The 21,377-nt window shown below is 49.6% G+C and overlaps 1 protein-coding gene across 2 annotated transcripts; it reads left to right on the top strand.

The window, feature by feature from the left end:
• Positions 1 to 2,149: 2,149 nt before the first annotated feature.
• Positions 2,150 to 21,025, top strand: NPHS1 (NPHS1 adhesion molecule, nephrin). 2 transcript variants are annotated; one of them, XR_012000200.1, is made up of 28 exons: positions 2,150 to 2,711; positions 2,823 to 3,038; positions 3,122 to 3,244; positions 3,426 to 3,554; positions 4,034 to 4,115; positions 4,468 to 4,571; positions 4,762 to 4,889; positions 4,981 to 5,152; positions 5,312 to 5,469; positions 5,709 to 5,853; positions 5,967 to 6,091; positions 7,277 to 7,463; positions 7,643 to 7,772; positions 7,978 to 8,150; positions 8,580 to 8,720; positions 8,804 to 8,944; positions 9,743 to 9,864; positions 10,823 to 10,994; positions 11,094 to 11,250; positions 11,346 to 11,497; positions 12,853 to 12,964; positions 13,047 to 13,228; positions 15,227 to 15,283; positions 17,336 to 17,455; positions 17,599 to 17,802; positions 17,964 to 18,057; positions 18,153 to 18,268; positions 20,326 to 21,025. XR_012000200.1 is itself a non-coding variant. In XM_072751290.1 (28 exons), the coding sequence occupies exons 1-28, from the start codon at positions 2,495 to 2,497 to the stop codon at positions 20,455 to 20,457; spliced, it is 3,876 nt and encodes a 1,291-aa protein (XP_072607391.1). In that variant the 5' UTR covers positions 2,150 to 2,494; the 3' UTR covers positions 20,458 to 21,025. The 2 variants fall into 2 exon arrangements, 1 of the variants encoding a protein (XP_072607391.1); XM_072751290.1 differs by having other exon boundaries at positions 17,336 to 17,468; positions 17,727 to 17,802.
• Positions 21,026 to 21,377: the final 352 nt, after the last annotated feature.

Below are 21,377 nucleotides of genomic sequence, written 5' to 3'. Positions count from 1 at the left end.
CCGACTGCGGTTGCCGGGCGACGGCGGGGCGGCGGCGGCGCCCGAGCTGCGGCGGGCGGGGAGGCTGGGAACCGCGCAGCTTGTCCTGACGGCTGCCTGCCGCCCAGCTGGGGCGTTCCCACGCCGCGGGCCCGCCGGGGCGCTGCGCAGCTGGCGGGGCAGGTGGGCGGGACCCCGAGTGGGGCCGGGGGCCTGGGACCCGGGGCCTGACATTCCGGAGCCCGCGGGGCCCGGGGGCCCACGTTCAGGTCCTTTGTTGCTCCTGAGCTCAGATTCTTGCTTCTCCAAATGGCAGGGGCTTGCACTCAGAGGCTTCTGAGCCTGGGCATTCAGATCTCTGTTGACTGAGAAGCTAATGGCCCGAACTGGGAGTTTCTGGGGGAGTTGGGGACTCAACTAGGTCCCCTGCTTGCAGCATGGTGCAGTTGGGAGAGGACGACAGGGGGGTCAGAAAATCTGGTCTTAAGTCTTAGAGTCAGTGGATTAGCCACCAATCCCTCCCACCCCCACGCAGGCCCAGGAGGATTTGAAAATCACAGACAGTCAACATCTGCCCTAAGTCCTCTGTGGGGTGGGGGGAAGGGGTGGAGGCCTGAACTCTTGGGTCCTTGAGGAGAAGCAGCTGCAGGCCTGGACTCCTGAGTCTGAGAGGGATGGGTCCTGGGGACCCAGACTTCTTGGTCTGGGGGCCTGAGCAGGCTTCTGTTTGGGGAATCTAGAGCCTGGATTTCGACAGAGGATGATCTTGGAGCCAGGACTCCTGAGTCTTGGGGAGGAAGTCAGCTCGTATAAGGCTGTTTTTCCAGACACCTGACATTGCTTCCCCTTCCTGGCTCTCTTGGGCCACAGGCATGGAAAAATGGAGAGCCTGAGGTCCCAGGGGTATCCAGAGAAGGAAAACAGCCAAGGTGGAGGGTGGAAGGTTTGTGCTAATTAAAGGTCTCAGCAACTGACAGCTCTACACCCCCGCCCTGAGGGACACCATCTGGTGAGAGCCCCTATGACAGAACCTCCAGCTCTGCATCCAGTCCATTCCCCAGAAGGCGTGGGGGGCAGTTGGGAAAGGTAGTGCAGGGGAGGGCAAGGAGTCTGGAATGGGAGGGAAGAAGAAAGAGTAGAGGCAACATTAAGGATGGAGCTGTGGGGGCTCCGGCCAGATGCCTCATCTTGTTCCTGGAGGAAGACCAGAGAAGGGAGTGTGGGGAGGGCGGAGGTAGGGAGGGGAAGCCTGCAGTTCCAATTCCTGCAGGAGATAAGCAGGCAGAAGAAGCTTATCCCATGTGAGTGTCTGTGTGTGCACACTGGGGCGGGGGTAGGGGGCAGGCCCAGCAGCGTATGGTTACGAAAGTCAAAGATGTGACAACCAGGAGGACGCAGAGATGGAGGAACAAATAAAAGGAAAAAGTGTCTTCAAATGTTGACCGAGAACAAATATTTATTGAGCGTCTGGTGTGTGAGAGAGACAGAGCATGGGGAGAGGGGGATGGGGATGAGAACAAAGACAGGAAGACACGAAAAACTGAGAGGCGTAGAGGCGTAAAGAGAGTGACATAGGTAAAGGCTGCCTGAGATGTAACCACCTAATGGAGAGGGAGGGAGGGAGGGGGAGGAGAGACAGAGAAGCTTCATGAACTAGAACGCACGTGGCCATGGGGTTCCCAAGCTGGGCTCACTCCTATACACACTTAGTGCAGGTGGTCTTGGACGCTGCCTCTCACTCCACCCACTCCGGCTGCCCTGCGCACTTACACCTTAGGCTCTCTTTCACACACACGTACTCTTGCATATACTTTCCCAGCTCACATTTCGCTCTCACCTTCCCCATGCTCACACGCATGCTCATGCACCCATACACACACAAGAACACAGATATCTGCACTCTCACAGTCTCCCAAACACACTCTTGCACACCCCCCAGCAGAGGTGGCAACGAAAAGATGTCTACTTGGGGAAGGGAGAGGCTTGCCAAGGTCATGTACCAGGGGAGGGAAGAGATGGGGAGTCCCAACCCCACACTGGGTCCAGCTCTCGACCTGGATCTGAGCTGCTCCCCCTTATCCTTGGCCAGAGTCAGGCCCTTGGGGTCATGGGGGCTGGGGAGGCACCGTGGAATGTTCCTGGCATGTGCTGACAGGGGATTTCATGCTCCAGCTGGGCCGGGAGGAGCCTGCTGGGCAGAGACCTGGAGCTGGAGACTCAAGAGGGTGCCCGGGGGAGGCAGCAGTGTGAGGACGACATCGGGCTGGGTCTCCTCTGCCGCGGAGGGTCTCTACCACTGACCACATCAGCCTCATCGCTCTCCTGGGCTCCTGGGGCCTGCCGGACTCTGAGCAGCTGTCCCCTCTGAGGGGCTGTGAGTGGTGAGAGGAGAGCAGGGGTGGGGGTGGCAGGAGAGAAGAGAGAGACTGAAGGGGAGGAAAGGAGAAAGAGAGACAGAGAGAGAGAGACAGAGAGAGACAGAGAGAGACAGAGAGAGAGAGAGAGAGAGAGACTTATGGGAAGAAAGGAAAACCGAGAAATAGAAGGAGACAAATGGATGAAGAGAGACAATAAGAAAAGCCAGACACATAGAGAGAGGGATCCAGCTAAAGACAGAACCAGAGACAGGAGGCAGGCAGTGGGCACTGTGGGAGCCACAGCCAGAGGACCCGGGATGGCCCTGAGGACCCCCAGCAGGGCTCCCCTGCTCCTCATGGGGCTGCTGACCACAGGTGAGTGGGATCCCAGCCTTGTGATCCAGTACCAGTGGCCCTCATTTCCCACTCATGTTCTGCAGACGGATGACCCTCTGCCCTCTCCTGCTGACACCTCTGTGTCCCCAGGCCTGGCCCAGTTGCCGCTCTCTGCCTCAGCCCCTCGAGGCTTCTGGGCTCTGCCAGAAAACTTGACGGTGGTGGAGGGAGCCACTGCTGAGCTGCAGTGTGGGGTCCACGCCCCTGGCAGTGTGGTGCAATGGGCCAAAGATGGGCTACTCCTGGGCCCTGATCCTAGGATCCCCCGCTTCCCGAGGTACCGCCTGGAAGGAGACCCGAGTAGAGGTAAGAGATCAGGGCCTCAGACCCTGAGCCACCAGCAGGGCCTGACTGTGGTCCTGACCTGGGACCCCCGCTCTCACCTGCAGGTGAATTCCACCTGCATATTGAAGCGTGTGACCTGAGCGACGATGCAGAGTATGAGTGTCAGGTTGGCCGCTCGGAGACAGGCCCTGAGCTCGTGTCTCCCAGAGTGATCCTCTCCGTCCTGGGTATGGGTGAGAGACCCCCAGGACCCATGAGTCCAGAATTCCAGCCCTCTCCTACTCCAGGGCCCGGGATTCCAAGCCCCCAGTCCCAGACCCAGGGAACACGTTTGATGGGCAAACTCAAAAATCCAATCCTCATGTTTTCCTCAGTGGTGGCAGCTCACCCCAGACCTTTTCTCACCAGTGCCCCCCAAAGTGCTTCAGCTGACCCCTGAGGCAGGGAGCACAGTCACGTGGGTAGCTGGGCAGGAGTACGTGGTCACCTGTGTGTCTGGGGACGCGAAGCCAGCACCTGACATCACCTTCTTCCAGAGTGAGTGTGGGTGAACTGGCGGGGACAGCATCAAGTCCCTGGAGTGGGGCGAGAGTGGGTCCCTCCTAGAGGTCCTAGAAAATAGGACATTCTCGAGTGATGGGAATGCAGGAACGAACTCGGGGAGATGTTGAGGCCAGTGTGAGACCCTGCGAATGGGAGGGAACATCCAGGGAGAGGCACCACAGTCTGGGACTCAGGGAAGGGGCCGAGGCTCCAGACAGAGATGTGGGTGTCATCATTGGTGCTGAAGCAAGAAGCTGGGTGATGGCGGTGAGTGACACAACTCAGCAAGGTGGTGAGGGCAGGACTCCAGGATTCAGGGAGGTCTGAATGCCTGGAGGAACAAAGCTAGAGCTTTTCCTCAAGAAGCAGGAGGGAGGGGGTGCTATGTCCACCCTGAGGATTTCCAGGCCATTCTCCCCAGGACCTACCCTGAGGAGAAGCTGGCGTCCCTTTCGCCCTCTTGTTGCTTCAAGGTGGACAAACAGTTTCTGACATCTCTGCCAATGTGAATGCGGGGTCCCAGGAGAAACTCTTCACCACAGAGGCCACAGCCAGGTATGAAATTTGGGATGCTCTTCCCTCAGCCTGACCCCTAAATTTCTCTGTGAAGATGCCAAGCGTGAAGACTAGAGTCAGGCATGAACAATCTGGGACCTAATTCTTCATCCCGATGCTCCAAAACATCTTCATGGGAACGCTATAGTTCCAGAGTATCAAGTACAAGATTTTGGCCAGGGGTGGGCCGCTGGGATCCTGGTTTTCACAGCTGATCCCCCAGATGTCTTCCATGGAACTCGAGATCCTCAAGGAAATTAACGGAGGGAACCTGGGATCCCCATATCTTCACCCTGACTCCCCAAATTTCAGATGATGACTCTGACTCCAGAACCCCAACTTCCCACCCCAGGGTGACACCCCAGAGCTCAGATAATGGGCAGCTATTGGTCTGTGAGGGGTCCAGCCCAGCATTGGACACCCCTATCCGGGTCTCGGTCACCATGAATGTTCTGTGTAAGTGGGGAACTGAGTCAGCTGTGGGCACGGGGGATGGGGAGCAGGGATTAGGGGTCCTGGGGGGGGGTTTCGGGATTATGGACGTTTCAGGTTCTCAAGGAGAAACATGGGGGTTCAGAGGCTGGTTGTGGGGCCTGGAAAGACTGGCTGGGCTCTCCAGGCCCACTGAGTGGCTGCTGTTTCCCAGTCCCCCCAGGGCCCCCTATCATTGAATGGCCAGGCCTGGACGAGGGGCATGTGCGGGCAGGACAGAGCTTGGAGCTGCTGTGTGTGGCCCGAGGGGGGAACCCGCCAGCCACACTGCAGTGGCTGAAGGTGAGGGCAGGAGCAGGCATGGGGTGAGGTGGGAGGGGATTGGGGGGTTGGGGCTGGCCCTGAGCTGGCCCAGGTCTGTCTCTGTCTCCAGAATGGCCAGCCCATGTCCACAGCGTGGGGCACAGAGCACGCTGAGGCAGTGGCCCGAAGCATGCTAGTGATGGTCGTGCGACCGGAAGACCACGGGGCGAGGCTCAGCTGTGAGGCCCACAACAGCGTATCTACAGGGATACAGGAGCGCGGGGTCACGCTGCAGGTCACCTGTGAGTCCCGATGCCGGATGCCCATCTGTCAGTCCATGCCCCAGAGAACCATCTGTGTCCTCAAAGCATGCCTGCCTGATGCCAGAGACCTTGTCATCTGTCCCCAGTCCCTTGTTGGGGCCGGTCTGAGTGTCTCTCCTCTGTCCCCCGGCCCCACAGTTCCCCCTAGTGCCATTACCATCTTGGGATCCGCATCCCAGTCTGAGAACAAGAACGTTACGCTCTCCTGCATCTCCAAGTCCAGTCGCCCACGGGTCCTGTTGCGATGGTGGCTGGGTTGGCGGCAGCTGGTGCCCACAGAAGAGATGGTCGTGGATGTGAGGCGGTGGCCAGGCTCCTGGGTCTGAGGGAGGAGGGAGATGAGGGCACGACTCCTGGATCTGGGGGAGGACAGGTCTGGCAGCCAGGATGACTGGGTCCTGGCCTTGTGGGCCTCACAGAGGAGGGGTGGAGATGCTTGATGTGTGTCCCTGCTAGGGTCCGGAGCGAACCCAGACCTCTGGGACCTTGGATGGGAGTGCTCTCGCTCCCAAGCCTGAAGCTCGCTCCTTACCAGGGCCTGCATGGTGGCCACATCTCCATGTCCAATTTGACGTTCCTGGTGCGACGGGAGGACAATGGTCTGACTCTCACGTGTGAGGCCTTTAGTGAGGCCTTCACCAAGGAGACCTTCAAGAAATCACTCACCCTGAATGTGAAATGTGAGTCTCCACCTTTGCCCAAGGTGCCCCATTTCCCATCCCTTAGAGACACCCCCCACCCCCAACAGGCCCAGTCCAGAGAGAAAAGCTCCTCTTCCTGGCTTTCCTCACAGATCCTGCCCAGAAGCTGTGGATAGAGGGTCCGCCAGAGGGACAACGCCTCCGGGCTGGGACTCGAGTGAGGCTGGTGTGTTTGGCCATTGGAGGCAACCCAGAACCCTCTCTTACTTGGCTCAAGGTTGGTGCCCAACGAGGGCTATAGGGTTGGCGAGAAATGTGGGGGAAAGACGAAGCCCTTTCTCTCCACCAGAGTCTGGGGAAATGTTGGAGAAACTTGAATTTCTTGAAAAATACTGGAGAGTTTGAATTTTGGTAGGGAATTGGAAAAGACACAAATGCCATGAGGATTAAATGGAATCCTAGGAAAATTCTGGGAATTCTGGGAAAACAGTGAGAATTCTAGGAAAAAAGAAGGAATTCTAGATGAGGATGGGGAAGTCTAGAGAAAAGGCAGTAAATTTCATCAAAAGTAAAGGAAATTCTGGCAAAACCCTAGGGGTTCAGATGAAATGGCAGAGATTTTAGGGAAAGGTAAGAATTCCAGGTGCAAGGACAATGATGGGCAAAGGTTAGAAATTCGAGAGAGAGACTAGTTATTTCACAGAACATTTGAAAACCTATTGATATTAATTTCCATTCATGGGATTCGGGGGTAAAAAGTGAAATTCCACTAAAATTAAAAGAAGTTCTGAGAAAATCCTGGGAAGTTAAGGGGCTAGTGAAAATTCTGGGGGAAAGACTAGGAATTAGAGGAATGAAGTTTAACTGGATGGAATTCTAGGAAAGTGACGAGAATTTGGGCAATCAAAGGATTCTAGGCAAAGACTAGTGTCATAAGAGAATATTGGGGAAGGATTCAGAAATCCATGGAAAGGGTGTGGAATTAAGAGAACAATCAAAGGAAATCTTGGGGAACGTGGGAATTTTAAGAAAAAGAACTAAAGATAGAAAAAAAATGAAGAAATTCTGGGAAAGGCTTGGGGATTCCATGGGACTTTCCTGGTGTGTGGTGTTTGCTAAGTGTAGCTGGAATGGACTTTGAGGAGTGGGGCTGAGGGTCGGCAGGGGCACCAAGCACTGCTGGCCTCTGGAGGCAAGTGGAGGGGTTCCTCGTAGGGGTGGAGGCTGGATCTCACCGCAAAGCCACTGGGCTCCGGGGCCCCAGGGGAGGCGGAGAGACTCTGCGTGGCAGGTGCTCAATTCCAGTCCCCATTCGAATCTACTTTAGTGGGTGCCAGGGGAAGGAGGCCCCTTTGCCTCATCACACCAAGGCTTTATCAGAGCTGGCTGCAGCCAACCCAATGGGCTGTTTCTGGGGGGAAATGTTAGGGCTGCTTGTCCCCCAGTTAGTCTCTGCCCTCAGGACTCCCGGACGGTGACTGAACCGCGGCCGCCCCAGGAGCCGCGGAGGGTGCAGCTGGGAAGTCTGGAGAAGTCAGGGAGCACGTTCTCCCGAGAGCTTATACTGATCACGGGTCCATCGGACAACCAGGCCAAGTTCACGTGCAAGGCGGGTCAGCTGAGCGCATCCACGCAGCTTGTGGTGCAGTGTGAGGGCGCCCTGGGCCAGGACCTGGGGGAGGGCTCGGTCGTGGCGGGGATCTAGGCCAGAGCCAGGCTGGGGGACAATGGATATGGACAGGCAGGACGCGAGCAGCAGAGCCTGGGGTCTCGGTAAGGCGGAAGCAGGGTCTGAGCCTCGCTCTTCCCACCTGGCCCCTTCTTGAAGTTCCCCCAACAAACGTGACGATCTTGGCCAATGCTACGGCACTGCGCCCAGGGGATGCATTAAACTTGACTTGCATCAGTGTTAGCAGCAACCCTCCTGTCAACTTGTCGTGGGACAAGGAGGGGGAGAGGTAAGATGCCAGGGGCCCCCCTCCACTCTCTGGTTCTGGTCTCATGCCTTCACCGTTTGAGCCCCACCCCCACCCCTGCGGTCCTGCCCCCTACCTAGTTTGAACCCCTCACCCCCACCCTTACCGTCCTGCCCCACACCTAGTACCTCTCTGGCTCCGGTTCCATCCCTGAGCTAGTCCCGACCTGGCCCTGCGTGGTCCACAGGCTGGAAAGTGTGGCCACACCGCCCCGTAGTGCCCCATTCAAAGGCTCTGCGGCAGCCAGGAGCGTCCTTCTGAGAATGTCATCCCGAGACCACGGCCACCGAGTGACCTGCCGAGCCCACAGTCCTGAGCTACGGGAAACCATGAGCGCTTTCTACCGCCTCAACGTGCTGTGTAAGTGGAACCCCTCTTGATTCCCTCCTGACTCTATACTACCTGGGTCTTCGCGTGGACACTCCTTTATCTCCATTCTACAGCTGGAAACTTTCCTGACCTTTATCCTTGACCCCTGGCTCTACACCAACTCCTGTCCTACCCAACCTCCATTTTGCCTTGCTCTCTTTTCAACCCTTGGCTGTGAGCCCTCTTGAACCCCTTCTCTATCTTTTAATCTGACTCTGACCTTTACCCTTTTCCTAAACTAGATCCTGACCTCTATCCTGAACCTAACAGCAGAGCTCAACTCTGAACTTGTTACCCTGTACACAACCTTAAATCTAGTCACGAGTCCAGCTGTAACCCTTAGACCAGTACCTGATCTCAGATCCATCCCAGACCCCAACCTTAACAACAATCTTGACTTCAGTGGCGCCCCTTCCACAGATCCTCCAGAGTTCCTGGGGGAGCAGGTGCTTGTGGTGACCGCGGTAGAGCAGGGTGAGGCACTGCTGCCAGTGTCTGTGTCTGCCAACCCTGCCCCGGAGGCCTTCAACTGGACTTTCCGCGGCTACCGTCTCAGCCCAGGTGCGTGGAGTGGTCAGGGAGAGGGGTGCAGAGGTCCCCCAGACTGGAGGGTCTGGCAGGGCGCTCACCCTGACCTCCCCCAGCTGGCGGCCCTCGGCATCGCGTCTTGTCTGGTGGAGCTCTGCAGCTGTGGAATGTGACCCGCGCTGACGATGGCCTCTATCAGCTGCATTGCCAGAACTCAGAGGGCACCGCCGAAACTCTAGTGCGGCTGGATGTACACTGTGAGCACCCCTTCGTCACCCTAGCAAGCTAGGGAGTTCTGGGAGCCCCGCCCCCCCATGCCAAACAACACCTGTTCAGGGAGTCTTGCCCATTGTGGAGTCTCCTATGGCGGAAGCCCAGCCCACCCAGGGATAGTCACCCATGCTGAAAGCTTCCCACTCTGGAAGCTCCGACTGTGATGGAGTTGCTCTCGCTTTGAGAACCTTGCCCACTAGAGAGACCCTATGTGGAATCTGCTCAGACAGGGGCCCATTTACATGGGAGTTACTCTCATCAGGAAGCCTTGGGGCACCTGGGTGGCTCCGTTGGTTAAGCATCTGACTTTTGATTTCGGCTCAGATCATGATCTCAGGGTTGTAAGATTGAGTCCTGGCTAAGCTGTGCTTAGGGTGGAGCCTGCTTAAGATTCTCTCTCTCTCTCTCCCCCTCTGCCCCACTATCCCCATGTACACATGTACAGGAGCGGTCTCTCTCTCTCTCTCTCTCTCTCTCTCTCTCTCTCTCAAAAAGGGGGGGGAGCCAAGCGCACTGTGGAAGCTCCACTTCCACACAATCGTGGAAGTCCGCCAGACCTACTCTTGTCACCACAGAGGCACAGCACAGTGGAGGGTGGAGGATGCCTTACTAACCCTGAGAACTTTACTCCAACTGCTCTGCATAAAGGGCAGACTGTATCATACCCGTTCATGCCTGTAACTTTCCTGAGCACCACTAAGGCACTTTTCCCACCTGGAGCCTTCTCCCATCACCATCTGTATGGACACAAGTGGCTTTCCCACCCCTTTTGCCTTCCCCAGATGCTCCCACTATCCGAGCTCTCCAGGATCCTACTGAGGTGAATATTGGGGGTTCTGTGGACATAGTCTGCACTGTTGATGCCAATCCTATCCTTCCAGAGATGTTCAGCTGGGAGAGGCTGGTAAGGATCTGACCTTTGGTAAATGAAGATGGTGGCTTGAGGATGTGGTTTCCTGACTATGAGCTCCTTGGGGAGAGGGATCACAGCTATATGATCCTGTATAACTATATGTTGTTGGGACATGCTCCAAGAACTAACTAACTGTTGAGTGACAGATGGATGGGTGCATGAGTGAATAAATAACCATGTGAGTGGGTGGGCAGGTGGATGGATATATGGATCAATAGGTAGGTGGATGGATGAATAAGTGAATGGAAGAACAGAGGGACAAACAAACAAGTGAATGGGTGGGTAGTTGATGAATAGAAGAGTGGCAAAATGGTTCAATGAGATAAATGAATAGATACATTGATTGATTAGAGGGTAGATGGATGGATAAATACACATCAGTGGAAAGATGTCTGTGGAGGGATGATGGATGAATGGATGGACAGATGGAATGGATGGATGAGTGCATGGGGCAATAGAGAGATGGAGAAATGGATAAACAAGTAGTTGGATGAACTGATGAATAGTTGCATGTATTTATGGGTATGTGCATGTATGAGTAAATAGAAAGGGTGGATGGGTAGAGATGGAAGGGTGGATAGGAGGATAGGTAGAAGAAAAAAAGGATTGGATGAATGAATGGGTAAATGCACAAATGGATGAAGAAGTAGATGGATAGATAGATAAATGAATAAATCAATGAAGAGACGGGTGGTTAAATAGATGGGGAGATAGATGGTTCCAAGCATGAATGGTTGGGTAAATGGATGGGTGAATAGTTTTCTGGGTTGGTGGATGAATGGATGGGCCATGAATGAATGATTGGATACATGGATAGATGGATGGATGACTGGTGGAATGGATAGATGGATAGGGGAATTTTTTCTTCACTAGATCTTTGGAGGGACACAGTCTGGGGGATAATGGAGCTACAAACTTGCGGGCCATCTCCTGTATCTTGTACCGCAAGGGAGAAGAGGAGGAGGACCAGAGCCTGGATGACATGGAGAAAATATCAAAAGGATCCACAGGGCGTCTTCGAATTCACCATGCCAAACTGGCCCAGGCTGGTGCTTACCAGTGCATCGTGGATAATGGAGTGGCACCTCCAGCCCGAGGGTTGGTCCGACTTGTTGTCAGATGTGAGTAACACCCAAACTCCTGATTTCAAGGCCTGACACTAAACTCACATCTCTCATGTCCCACCGCATTACCTCATGTTGACCAACAACTCCTCCTAGTCGCCCCCCAGGTGGAGCACCCCACTCCCCTAAACAAGGTGGCTGCAGCTGGAGACAGTACCAGTTCTGCCACTCTCCACTGTCGTGCCCGAGGCGTCCCCAACATCGTCTTCACTTGGACCAAAAATGGAGTCCCTCTGGATCTCGAGGATCCCAGGTGAGTCAAGGCCTAGCCAGATAGCGCTCTAGTCCCAACTTTGGTTCCTTGACCCCAGTTACCCTTCCTGAATCCCTGCCACATCTCCTCTCCAGGTACACAGAGCACACATACCACCAGGGTGGGGTCCACAGCAGTCTCCTGACCATTGCCAACGTGTCTGCAGCCCAGGATTATGCCCTCTTCACGTGCACAGCCACCAACCCCCTTGGCTCAGACCACACCAACATTCAACTCGTCAGCATTAGTATGGTGGGAGCGGGCTGTGCGGGTGTTGGGAGGATGTGCCCTGGGTCAATTTCCAAGTCTCTTGTTGGCCCAGAATGGCAGTGTTCCCAAAACCTGGGAAATGTTTATGAGCAGGGATGGAGTTTCTGCCTGCCCTGAAAATTCTAATGGAGACTAGATCTTCAGGGAAATCCACAGCAAGGGAAAAAGGAGGGAGAGGGTACTTACTGGCCCAAATAAACAAAAAGTACATTGTCAGGGGTCGTTGGATCTATGTTCAGGTCATCAAGAACTCTCCAACTCTCAGGTCTGCTTTTCTCTGTGTTGGCTTTATTCTAAGGCTCCTCGTAGAGGGCTGTTGGATTTCCCAGGAGAAATGGAATTTATTTCTCTTCCTAACAGTATATGAAAGTACTAGACTTAAAATTTATTGGCTCTACTCAGCTCCCATCACATCCCTGAACCAATCTTGTGGTTAGGAAAGGTTTGGCCTGGTCACATATCTCTCCTACAAGGAGTAGAGTCACTTCCATCAGAAGCACCTGGCCTGAGAGTGTGGGTGAGTGGTTTTCCAAAGGATATTCAGGGTTCTACAACCAGAAGAAATGATGAATGAATGTGACATCGGCACCAAAAAATCCACACAGAGAAGATATGTCATATATAGGCTAGGCTCATATTTAGCAAGTCTGTATTTGCAAATTTGCCTACTTGCTAAAATTTATTTGTATCCTCAGAATCAATACTCATGTGCTTTCTTGGGTCATTCAGGAACATGTACAGAGCAGGCAAAAAAATACAGTCATCCAGTAAGCACATTCTTAGCTAGGGTAGAACCAGGTGACACTCTGTTCCAGCTTTCATAGTACAAGGAAGTATCCTCTCTGCGGCCTATTGAGCGCCGTATTTTTTGCACTTTTGTGCTTTTTGTTAGTGATTTTGCTATTTAAAGTAATCGCTAGCCACAGTGCTGAAGTCTAGAGTTCCTAAGGATATGGAGAAGACACTTCGATTGGATAAGCTTCGTTCAAACATGAATTATAACACTGTTGGCCATGAGTTCAATGTTAATGAATCAATAAGATATATTAAATAAGGTGCCTTTAAACAGAAACACAAAAAAACAAGGTCATGTATTGATTGGCTGATGAAAATATTGTGACAGGATGTTCACAGGAATCTAAATGCATTTCCCCCAGAAGCAATGATTTGATGTTCTGTAATTCAGTGTTCATAGCAACTTTATAGAACATTACTGCCACTAATCAGAAGAATTGATTATATATTTAAAATAATTCTTAGAAAAATCTAGAAGGAATCTTCCAGAACCCTGTTGTTATCCTCTGACTAGTTCCCTCATGCTTTTCCTCAAAGGCCGCCCGGATCCCCCATCAGGATTAAAGGTTGTGAGCATGACCCCATATTCGGTGGGGTTGGAATGGAAGCCTGGCTTTGATGGGGGTTTGCCACAGAGGTTCCAAATCAGGTGGGTCCCTGTTAAGGTAGAAAGGGATGGAAGCCGACAGGGCTAGGGCACCTCCTGAATGACTGCCCTCTCTTTCGTGCAGATATGAGGCACTGGGGACTCCAGGGTTCCTCTACATGGACGTCCTACCGCCTGATGCCACCACCTTCACGCTAACTGGGCTACAGCCTTCTACACGATACAGGGTCTGGCTGCTAGCCAGCAATGCCCTGGGGGACAGCGGACTAACTGACAAGGGGTCCCAGATCCCTATTACCACCCCAGGTGGGAAGGGACAGTCTTGAATAGGTTGAAGAGCTCCTCAGGGGACTTATGGGGTGATATAGTGAAGTAGATATTTATTATTCCCTTTGTATAGATGAAGAAACTGAGGACCAGAGAGGTGAAGCAAACTGTTGAGGCTCACATAGCTAGAAGGAAGTAGAGATGAGATTGGAACTCAGACAGATGAAATCCAGGAACCAGTTTTTATTTTTTTATTTTTTAATTTTTATTTATTTTTTAAAAGATTTTATTTATTTATTCATGAGAGAGTCACAGAAAGAGAGAGGCAGAGACATATGCAGAGGGAGAAGCAGGTTCCTCGCAGGGAGCCCTATGTGGGACTCGATCCCGGGACTCCAGGATCACGCCCTGGGCCAGAGGCAGGCACTAAACCACTGAGCCACCCAGGGATCCCCAGGGACCAGTTTTTAGCCACTAAACTATACTGTCTGAAACAACACAAGGGAAATTAGAAGAATGTATGCTTTGAATGGAAAGGAAAATATGGAAATTGTGAGGTGCAGCTAAAGCAGTGCTGAGCAGGACATTTATAACATCAAGTGGTCATTTAATTTTTTTAAAAAGCTTCAGATTGATGCTTAGTTGCCATCTTAAAATGGAATTAGAAAAAGAAGAACAAATTAAACCCAAAGTAAACAGAAGGAAGGAAATAATAAAGAGCAAAATGGATGAACTAGAAAACAGAAAAACAATAGAGAAAAAGAAATGAAACCAAAAGCTGCTGCTTTGAAAGGTCAATAACCTTCATAAAGTGAATCAAGCCAAGAAAGAGAGAAGACACAACTACACCAATCTCAGGAGTGACAGAGGGCATCACTACTAACCCTTAGACGTTAAGGGGAAGTTAAGGAATATTACAGACAACTTGATACCAATAAATTCAGCAACTTTGATGAAAGGGACAAATTTGTTGATATGACTAATGAGAACATTTTGACTCTGGCAGGCGCTGTAATGTAACAGCTCATCACACAGAGCCTGGTTTAGACAAGCCTGGTTTCAGGTCTCAGCCCTGCCACTTCCTAGTCATGAGACCTTGGGCAAGTTACTTAACATTTTTGAGCCTCAGTTTCTAAAAATAAGGTATCTCAGATCTCTGTGCCTATTTCTGAAAGTAGGTCTCCTTCAGACAGTTGTGAGGATTAAATAAATTACTTTATCTAAAGTGCTTAGAATGGGGATGTGTACAAAGTAAGTGCTATGTAAATGCTGATTTAAAGAAATGCTCCCTGCTCAACTTCTGTTTACCCCAAGAGAGCTTCCTTTTTCTGTCTTTCCCTTCCTGACAGAGCAATCTTTTTCCTTATGGAGGTAAGGAACTTCTCCCATTCCTCTTCTTTCCTTCTCCCATTACAGTCTTTGCTCTAAGTTCTAAAGCATAAAGTACTACACTCACTTCACTTGCTCTAGAACTATTACCTCTATTAAGACATTTAGAGAGCTCAGCATCTTTTTTGGTTAACCATCCAAAATTGATAATTTGGGTTAAAAGGACCTTCCATATCATAAAGCACTCATCAATAATAATAATATATAATTATATACTAATTATTATCATTATTATTACTATTGGCATTAGTTATTGCCCTTAAAATCAGCAATTTGCAGTGTCTTGAAATATTCCTTTTTAAAGAAATATTTATTTATTTCTTTAAAGAAATAAATAAGAAAGAGAAAGAGAGAGAATGCACGAGGAAAAGGGGCAGAGGGAGAGGGAGAGAGAATTGCAAACAGACTCCCTGCTGAGCGCAGAGCCTGAAGTGTGGATCAATCTCACCACCAAAAGATCATGACCTGAGCCAAAATCAAGAGTTGGTTGCCCAACCAACTGCATCACTCAAGTGCCCCTGAAATATTCCTAAGAAGCCATAAATCAGTTCCTCAAAATGGGTTGAAAAGCTTAATAGGAAACTGTGAAATATTTAAGGCTTACTCAGATTCTTGGTGTTAATTCACAATCTCTATACCCACCCCCAGGTCTAGACGAGCCTTCTGGAGAACCTGACTACCAGCTGCCCACAGAGCAGCCTGTAGGTAGGTTTTCAATTTCTTGAATATCCCTCTCACCCTTGAGAATGGAACCTTCTGGTTTCCAAACCCACCACCTCTGTTTTGTGGCCACAGCCCCTTAAGACTTAGCTCTGTCTGTTATCCAACGTCCTAAGCTCTATCTTTTGCTTGAATATGATACATTTTCTCTCTAATTCAGTTTAATTCTGAAAGAATTAGCTGGTTCCACACCCTGTGCAGAGCCTATATCAATTTGCTTTTTTAAAGAAGATCTATTTATTTATATTAAGGACAGAGAGTGGGGGAGACGGAGAATCAGAGAATTTAATCAGACTCCCTGATGAGAATGGAGCCGGAGGCGAGGGCCCCAAGGCAGAGCCCCACACAGGGCTAACACACACCTGGACATGGGCCTGGACATATGTCACAAGGCCCTACGTGGGGCTCGATCTCACCACCCTGAGATCATGACCTCAGCTGAAACCAAGAGTCAGATGCTTAACTGACTGTACCACAAGGTGGCCCTCTATTTATTGGCTTTTGATATAGAATAAACCAATTCAAACAATTATTATAGCAATAGCCATTGTTTCTCTTGATTCTATGAGTAGCTGAACAGTTTTAGTCTGGGCTACAAGCAGCTGGAGGCTCATCTGGGACTGCTTGATCTAGGATGGCCTCCTCCTCACACGTCTGACAATTTGGTTCTTGGTTGGGACAATGGAGATAACTGGTGACATGTCTCTCCTTGACTTGTTCACATGGAGGTGGTCACAAGAGTCCCAAGAGCAGCAGGACTGGGCAAGCACTTTCAAGCTTCTGATTCTGTCACACTTGATGTTGTCTCATGGGCTGAAGCAAGTGACATGGCTCAACTCAGAGTCAGTGTGGAAAGGGACTACTCAAGAGTGTAGTTACAGGGAGAGAATTATGACCATTTTGCTAACAATACCCCTTCAAAGCCTGAGAAGAAAGTTGCAAGTGACAGAAATTCAGCTGTTGTGGGTAACAGAAAGATTTGCTTGGCTTGGGAAATGGAAAATTCCAATAGGTGATCACAATTTTCACGAAGGACCTATTCCTCTCTCTCAACTTTGCCTTCATTTTTGATGGCCTCCTTCTCAGGTTCTTTTGTCAAGAGTGCAGAGAAATACCTGTTCCCCTCCACACACCTCCAGCTTTGTTCCACTTCTCACCAGTCTGCAGAGGAATGTCCTAAATGTTATGGCAAAAATCCACCTTGGGTCAAATGCTAGATGGGTCTGAACTGATCACTGTGGAAAGAGGGATGGGTGCTCTTATTGGCCAGGGAGGGCCATGTGTCCTCCATGCAGATCTGTGGGAACATATAGCCTGAGGAGGAGGAGGAGGAGAAGGAGGAGGAGGAGGAGGTGAGGAGGAGGAGGAGGATGAGGAGGAGGGAGAGAGAGAGAGAGAGAGAGAGAGAGAGAGAGAGAGAGAGAGAGATTGGCTATTTTCTCAAAGGAAAATGAGTGCTGTTAGCAGAAGATAGGGAGACAAATGCTGAGCAGATGTCTACTTAGAGGTATTTAGTCTTGTCCTTTAGGGATATAGCAAAAGACTCTGATATTACCTGGAATGGAAGTTTGTGCAAAGAAGTCATTTGAGAAGAAAATCAGTTGGGAAAAAAGAACATTTAAGGACAGACATTTGACTCTTCCAAGGTTTGGGGTGTGGCTTTGCCTCAGTGATTCTGGAAATAGCCAGTTGTAAGTTTGTGTGGTTGGAGAGTCCAATACCAGGGTCTATGGATGTGGGTGAGGCTGAATACATGGGAAGAGGTCTTGAATGCCCATATAAGGAGCTGAAGCTCCCACTTGAGTCTACACATGGGGCTCACGCAAAGGTAGGACCCACTGTTAGTAGCTTGACTTGAGAAAGGAGCCACCTGCCCTGAGGTGGCAAGAGGGAGTGGGCATGGAAACCCTTCCCATCTCCTTCCTTGATCTAGGAAAAGAGACTTTGCTTAGTCAGAAGCAAGCTTTCTCAGAGAATGCAGCTCCGGGCCTAGAGCCAGTTGTTTTGGGTTCACTGAGGGGTATCTTCTGCCCTCAGGACCCTCAGGGCTGCCTCTACTGCCTGTACTGTTTGCTGTTGGGGGTCTTTTGCTGCTTTCTAATATCTCCTGTGTTGGAGGATTCCTCTGGCAGCGGAGACTGAGGCGTCTTGCTGAAGGTGAGGAGAAACTGTTCTTCCCCTGCAGGGATGGAGGCCCAAGGGTGACAGGGAGCCCTGGGGCTGCTCCATATTGAATGTTTCCCAGGGCTTGTTCGCCAGAGAAGGGGTGTCTTTGATCCTTTTTTCCCTACTTTCCAAAGGCATCTCGAAGACAGAGACAGGGTAAGTGGGAATATTTTTCTGTAAGAAAGCCTCTGAAGAAAGAGGTTTGGGGATGAGAGATATCAGAGTCAAGACCCAGCTGCTCTCCATACCTCTATCCTGGAAGGTCGGAGGAGGACCGAGTCAGGAATGAATATGAGGATAGCCGGTGGACTGGAGACCGGGACACTCGAAGCTCCACAGTGAGTGTGTGTGTGGGGTACTCCTGAAAGCCCTGCCAGGGAACTGGCATATTAAAATCCCGTCATTAACTTCGGGTTAATCATTGTCCTTTCTGGGAACTATGGAGTCAGAGGATGGAAAAGATTTTATCTGGGTTTTTTGGGGTGGGGGCTACTGACAGGTTAGCACAACAGATGTGGAACCATATTACCACTCCATGAAGAACTTCAGCCCCCAGCTGCCACCAACACTGGAGGAGATGTCTTATCCCCGAGGTGAGCCATGAAGTGTCAGAACTCCTTCTGCTCATAGGTACCCCTGACCTCTGGACCGATCCCCTGATCGTCCCTTCCTTCCACTCCAACTTCAGGTTTCACACATATTGAAGAGGAGAATATGGCTTTTCCTGGACACCTGTATGATGAAGTGGAAAGGCTATATGCCCCGCCTGGGGCCTGGGGACCCGTCTATGATGAAGTACCAATGGTAAGCAGATTTGTATCAGCAGAAGTCTTTCCTGGATAGTGCCAGAAAACCCACATCCTACTGTTTATATTAGTTAGGGTAAGCTAGAGGCCATAGCACAAAGGCCTGACTATGATCCTATTTCCTTCTCACATAGCAATCAGAGGTGAGTGACCCTATTGCACATGGTTACTCCAGAACCCAAGTTCTTTCCATTGTATTCCTTTGCCATCCTCTAGTCCATATTTGTTCAAGTTTGCATGGATAGGCTAGTTTACTGCAGGTTTCAACTGGTGTGAGAGGGTAAAAGAGAGTGCGGTAGAGGCAAAACCCTGTATTATGGTCCAGGCCCAGAAATGATACACTCTACTCATTCCCTGATGAGAACACAGTCACATGGTCACATCTAACTGAAAAGGAGACTGAGAAATATAGTCCAGCTTGGCAGCTCTATGCCTCACTATAGCTCTATTACTGTGGGGAAAATAAGCAATGTGTTCTATTGGATAATTAGCCTTCTCCACTACACTGGTTAAGCAGAGAGATATAGAGGGGTGAAGCAGAGAGAAAAAATTTTTGGCCCACTCAACTGAAAAGTCAAGGGATAGAATAGTCTTCAGGTCCCACCCAGGTGGACCCAGAGTTTCCTCCCTAGAGTGTCCTTAAAAAATGCAGGTTTGTATCCTATTAGATTGGAAACCTTCAGAGAAGGAGAAAGCTTCTTTTCCAATAGCCCTAAAGCCCCAGAGCTGACACTTTATTAGTCTAACTTTGGTCGCATATTTATTGATGAACCACCGACGCAGGGGAAAGACTATGCTAATTGGACAGGTCTGGATTGGTGCCCAGCCATGGCATTAGGGAGTAGGGGCCAGTCTCACTCAACCCACTGGACTGAGTGAGAGAGGAACAGGGAATCCAGAGGGAAGTGAAGATGGTGGCTGGGCAGGCAAGAACAATAGACACCTTGACCATCAACTACCCCCCACGTACTGTAAGGGAGGTGGAGCAGAACACTTGACTTTCTGTGTGGCCTTGGCTAATGCTCTGACACCTCTGGCCAAGAATTTCCCTCTGTAACTTTGTTCCAGATGGGGCACTGTTCTCAGAAGCGTGGGAATAACGTGCCTTAAAATGCTGTGCCACGTCAAAATGCTGTCCGTGGTGCTGAACCATATGTGCTCTCTAAAGCACAGATGCAATCTGCACACTTTTTCTGTAAAGGTACAGATAGTAAATACTTTGGGTTCTGCAGGACATGCCTGTCCTTTTTGAAACTACTCAGCTTTGCCGCTGTAGTATAAAAGCAGCTATAGACAATACATAACTGACTAAGTATGGCTAAGTTCCAATAAAATTTTATTTTTGGACACTGAAATTTGAACTTCATATAATTTTCATATGTCATAAATATTCTTCTTCTGGTATTTTCCCATTAATTAAAAATATGTAAAACCATTCTTAGCCCCAGGCAGTACAAAAACAAGCAGCAGGCTGTATTTGGCCCACGGGCAAATCTGCTCTAAAGTTTGCCGAGCTAAAACAACCATTTTCTCCTAATCCTATGGCAAAGCACATTTCCAGTAAGGACTGTTCCACATGGCCATTTTTTTGCCTTCTATTTTGATGAAGATTTGGAAATTTATAGGACTAACAGAATCATGACTCACATTCCACTCCAATTTCGATAACATGCATTTTTAAAAGTTTCATATTTCTGACATTTAAATTATTTTTCTGACAGAAATCATGAGATATCTTGGACTTGCTTAAAAATAACCCAGTTAGTGGGGTTAGGAGATGAAAAGATGGAGATATGCATAAATCAAGATTGACCACGGGTTGATATTAATGAAGCTAGGTGATGGGTACATGGAGGTTCATGTTGGGGGCTCATTATCACTCTCTTCTTTGTAGTGTATCACACTTCTTCTTTGTATCACTCTCTTCTTCCCATAATTAGAAGCTAAGACTTTTTTTTCCTGAGAAGTTGAGTAGGAGTGTGTATCCCTTTTGGAGCTGCAATGATGATCCCCAGGGCATATGTCTATGGTTCTAACTCCACCTTTGGTTGTCAGGGCCCCTCTGACCCCTGCTGGCCTGAGGAGACATATGAGGATACAAGAAGAATCTATGATCGGGTAGCAGGAAACTTGGACCCTGTGGAAACTGATTCTCTACCCTTTGAGCTGAGGGGACATCTGGTGTGAGAGCCTTCCCAACACCCTTTTCCTACATCTGCAAGACGTAATATTCCAATGATCTTTTTTATTCCAACATGGGCTGAGCTTGTTAAGTGAGCTTCATGAGACACAAAAGGATAGGACTATTTTTGAGAGAGGTGTATGTAAGTAACAGGAGATGATTCAAGCTGGTGCCAACAGGCTTATATAAATAAGACTCCTCTGGGAGGTGGCTTTAGAAACTAAACTTCTCCAAAAGGAAACAGTGGATTGTAAAAGACATCTCAATAATGAAAAGCTACTTAAGGGTCTTTATGCTTTTTAAAGTAAAATTTTCAGAAGTTGGAAAAGACCTATTTAAAATAGTTCATTTTGAGTTCAACTACACCTGAAATAGCTAATAATAAGTGGAATTTATGAACTATTATTATGTCTTACTTGTTCTATTATTTTCTACAGGTATCTAAAATATGACATATAAAAATAAAATAAAATAAATAAAATATGACATATATAAACTATGATACACATGTAAACATAAATAGACTCTATAGAAAATAAAAAGGCAATAAAACAAGCTAGACACAAAAGAAAATATATTGTATGATTTCACTTCTAGAAATTCTAAAACAGGCAAAGCTAATCTAAAGTGACAGAGCAGATAAGCAGTTGCCTGGGACCAAGAGAAGAAAACTGACTGCAAAAGGGCACAACAGAATTTTTGGGGGTAAATGTTCTATATCATGATGTGGTGGTGGTTTCATGGGTATATAGATTTGTCAAACTCATTGAACTGTACACTTACGATGGGTGCATTTTATAGTACATAAATTATACCTCAGTAAAGGTAATTTGTAAAACAGTGTCCATAATAAAGCAGCCCAGGAAGAGAATTCTTTTTTTTTCCAGCAAGAGAATTTTTATTGTTTATATTGAACAGCAGACAG

Source organism: Vulpes vulpes, chromosome 1 (genome assembly GCF_048418805.1).
Source record: "Vulpes vulpes isolate BD-2025 chromosome 1, VulVul3, whole genome shotgun sequence".
Classification (NCBI taxonomy): domain Eukaryota; kingdom Metazoa; phylum Chordata; class Mammalia; order Carnivora; family Canidae; genus Vulpes; species Vulpes vulpes.
Note: the sequence above shows the minus strand (reverse complement) of the source record. Positions and strands in the feature narration are given on the sequence as shown.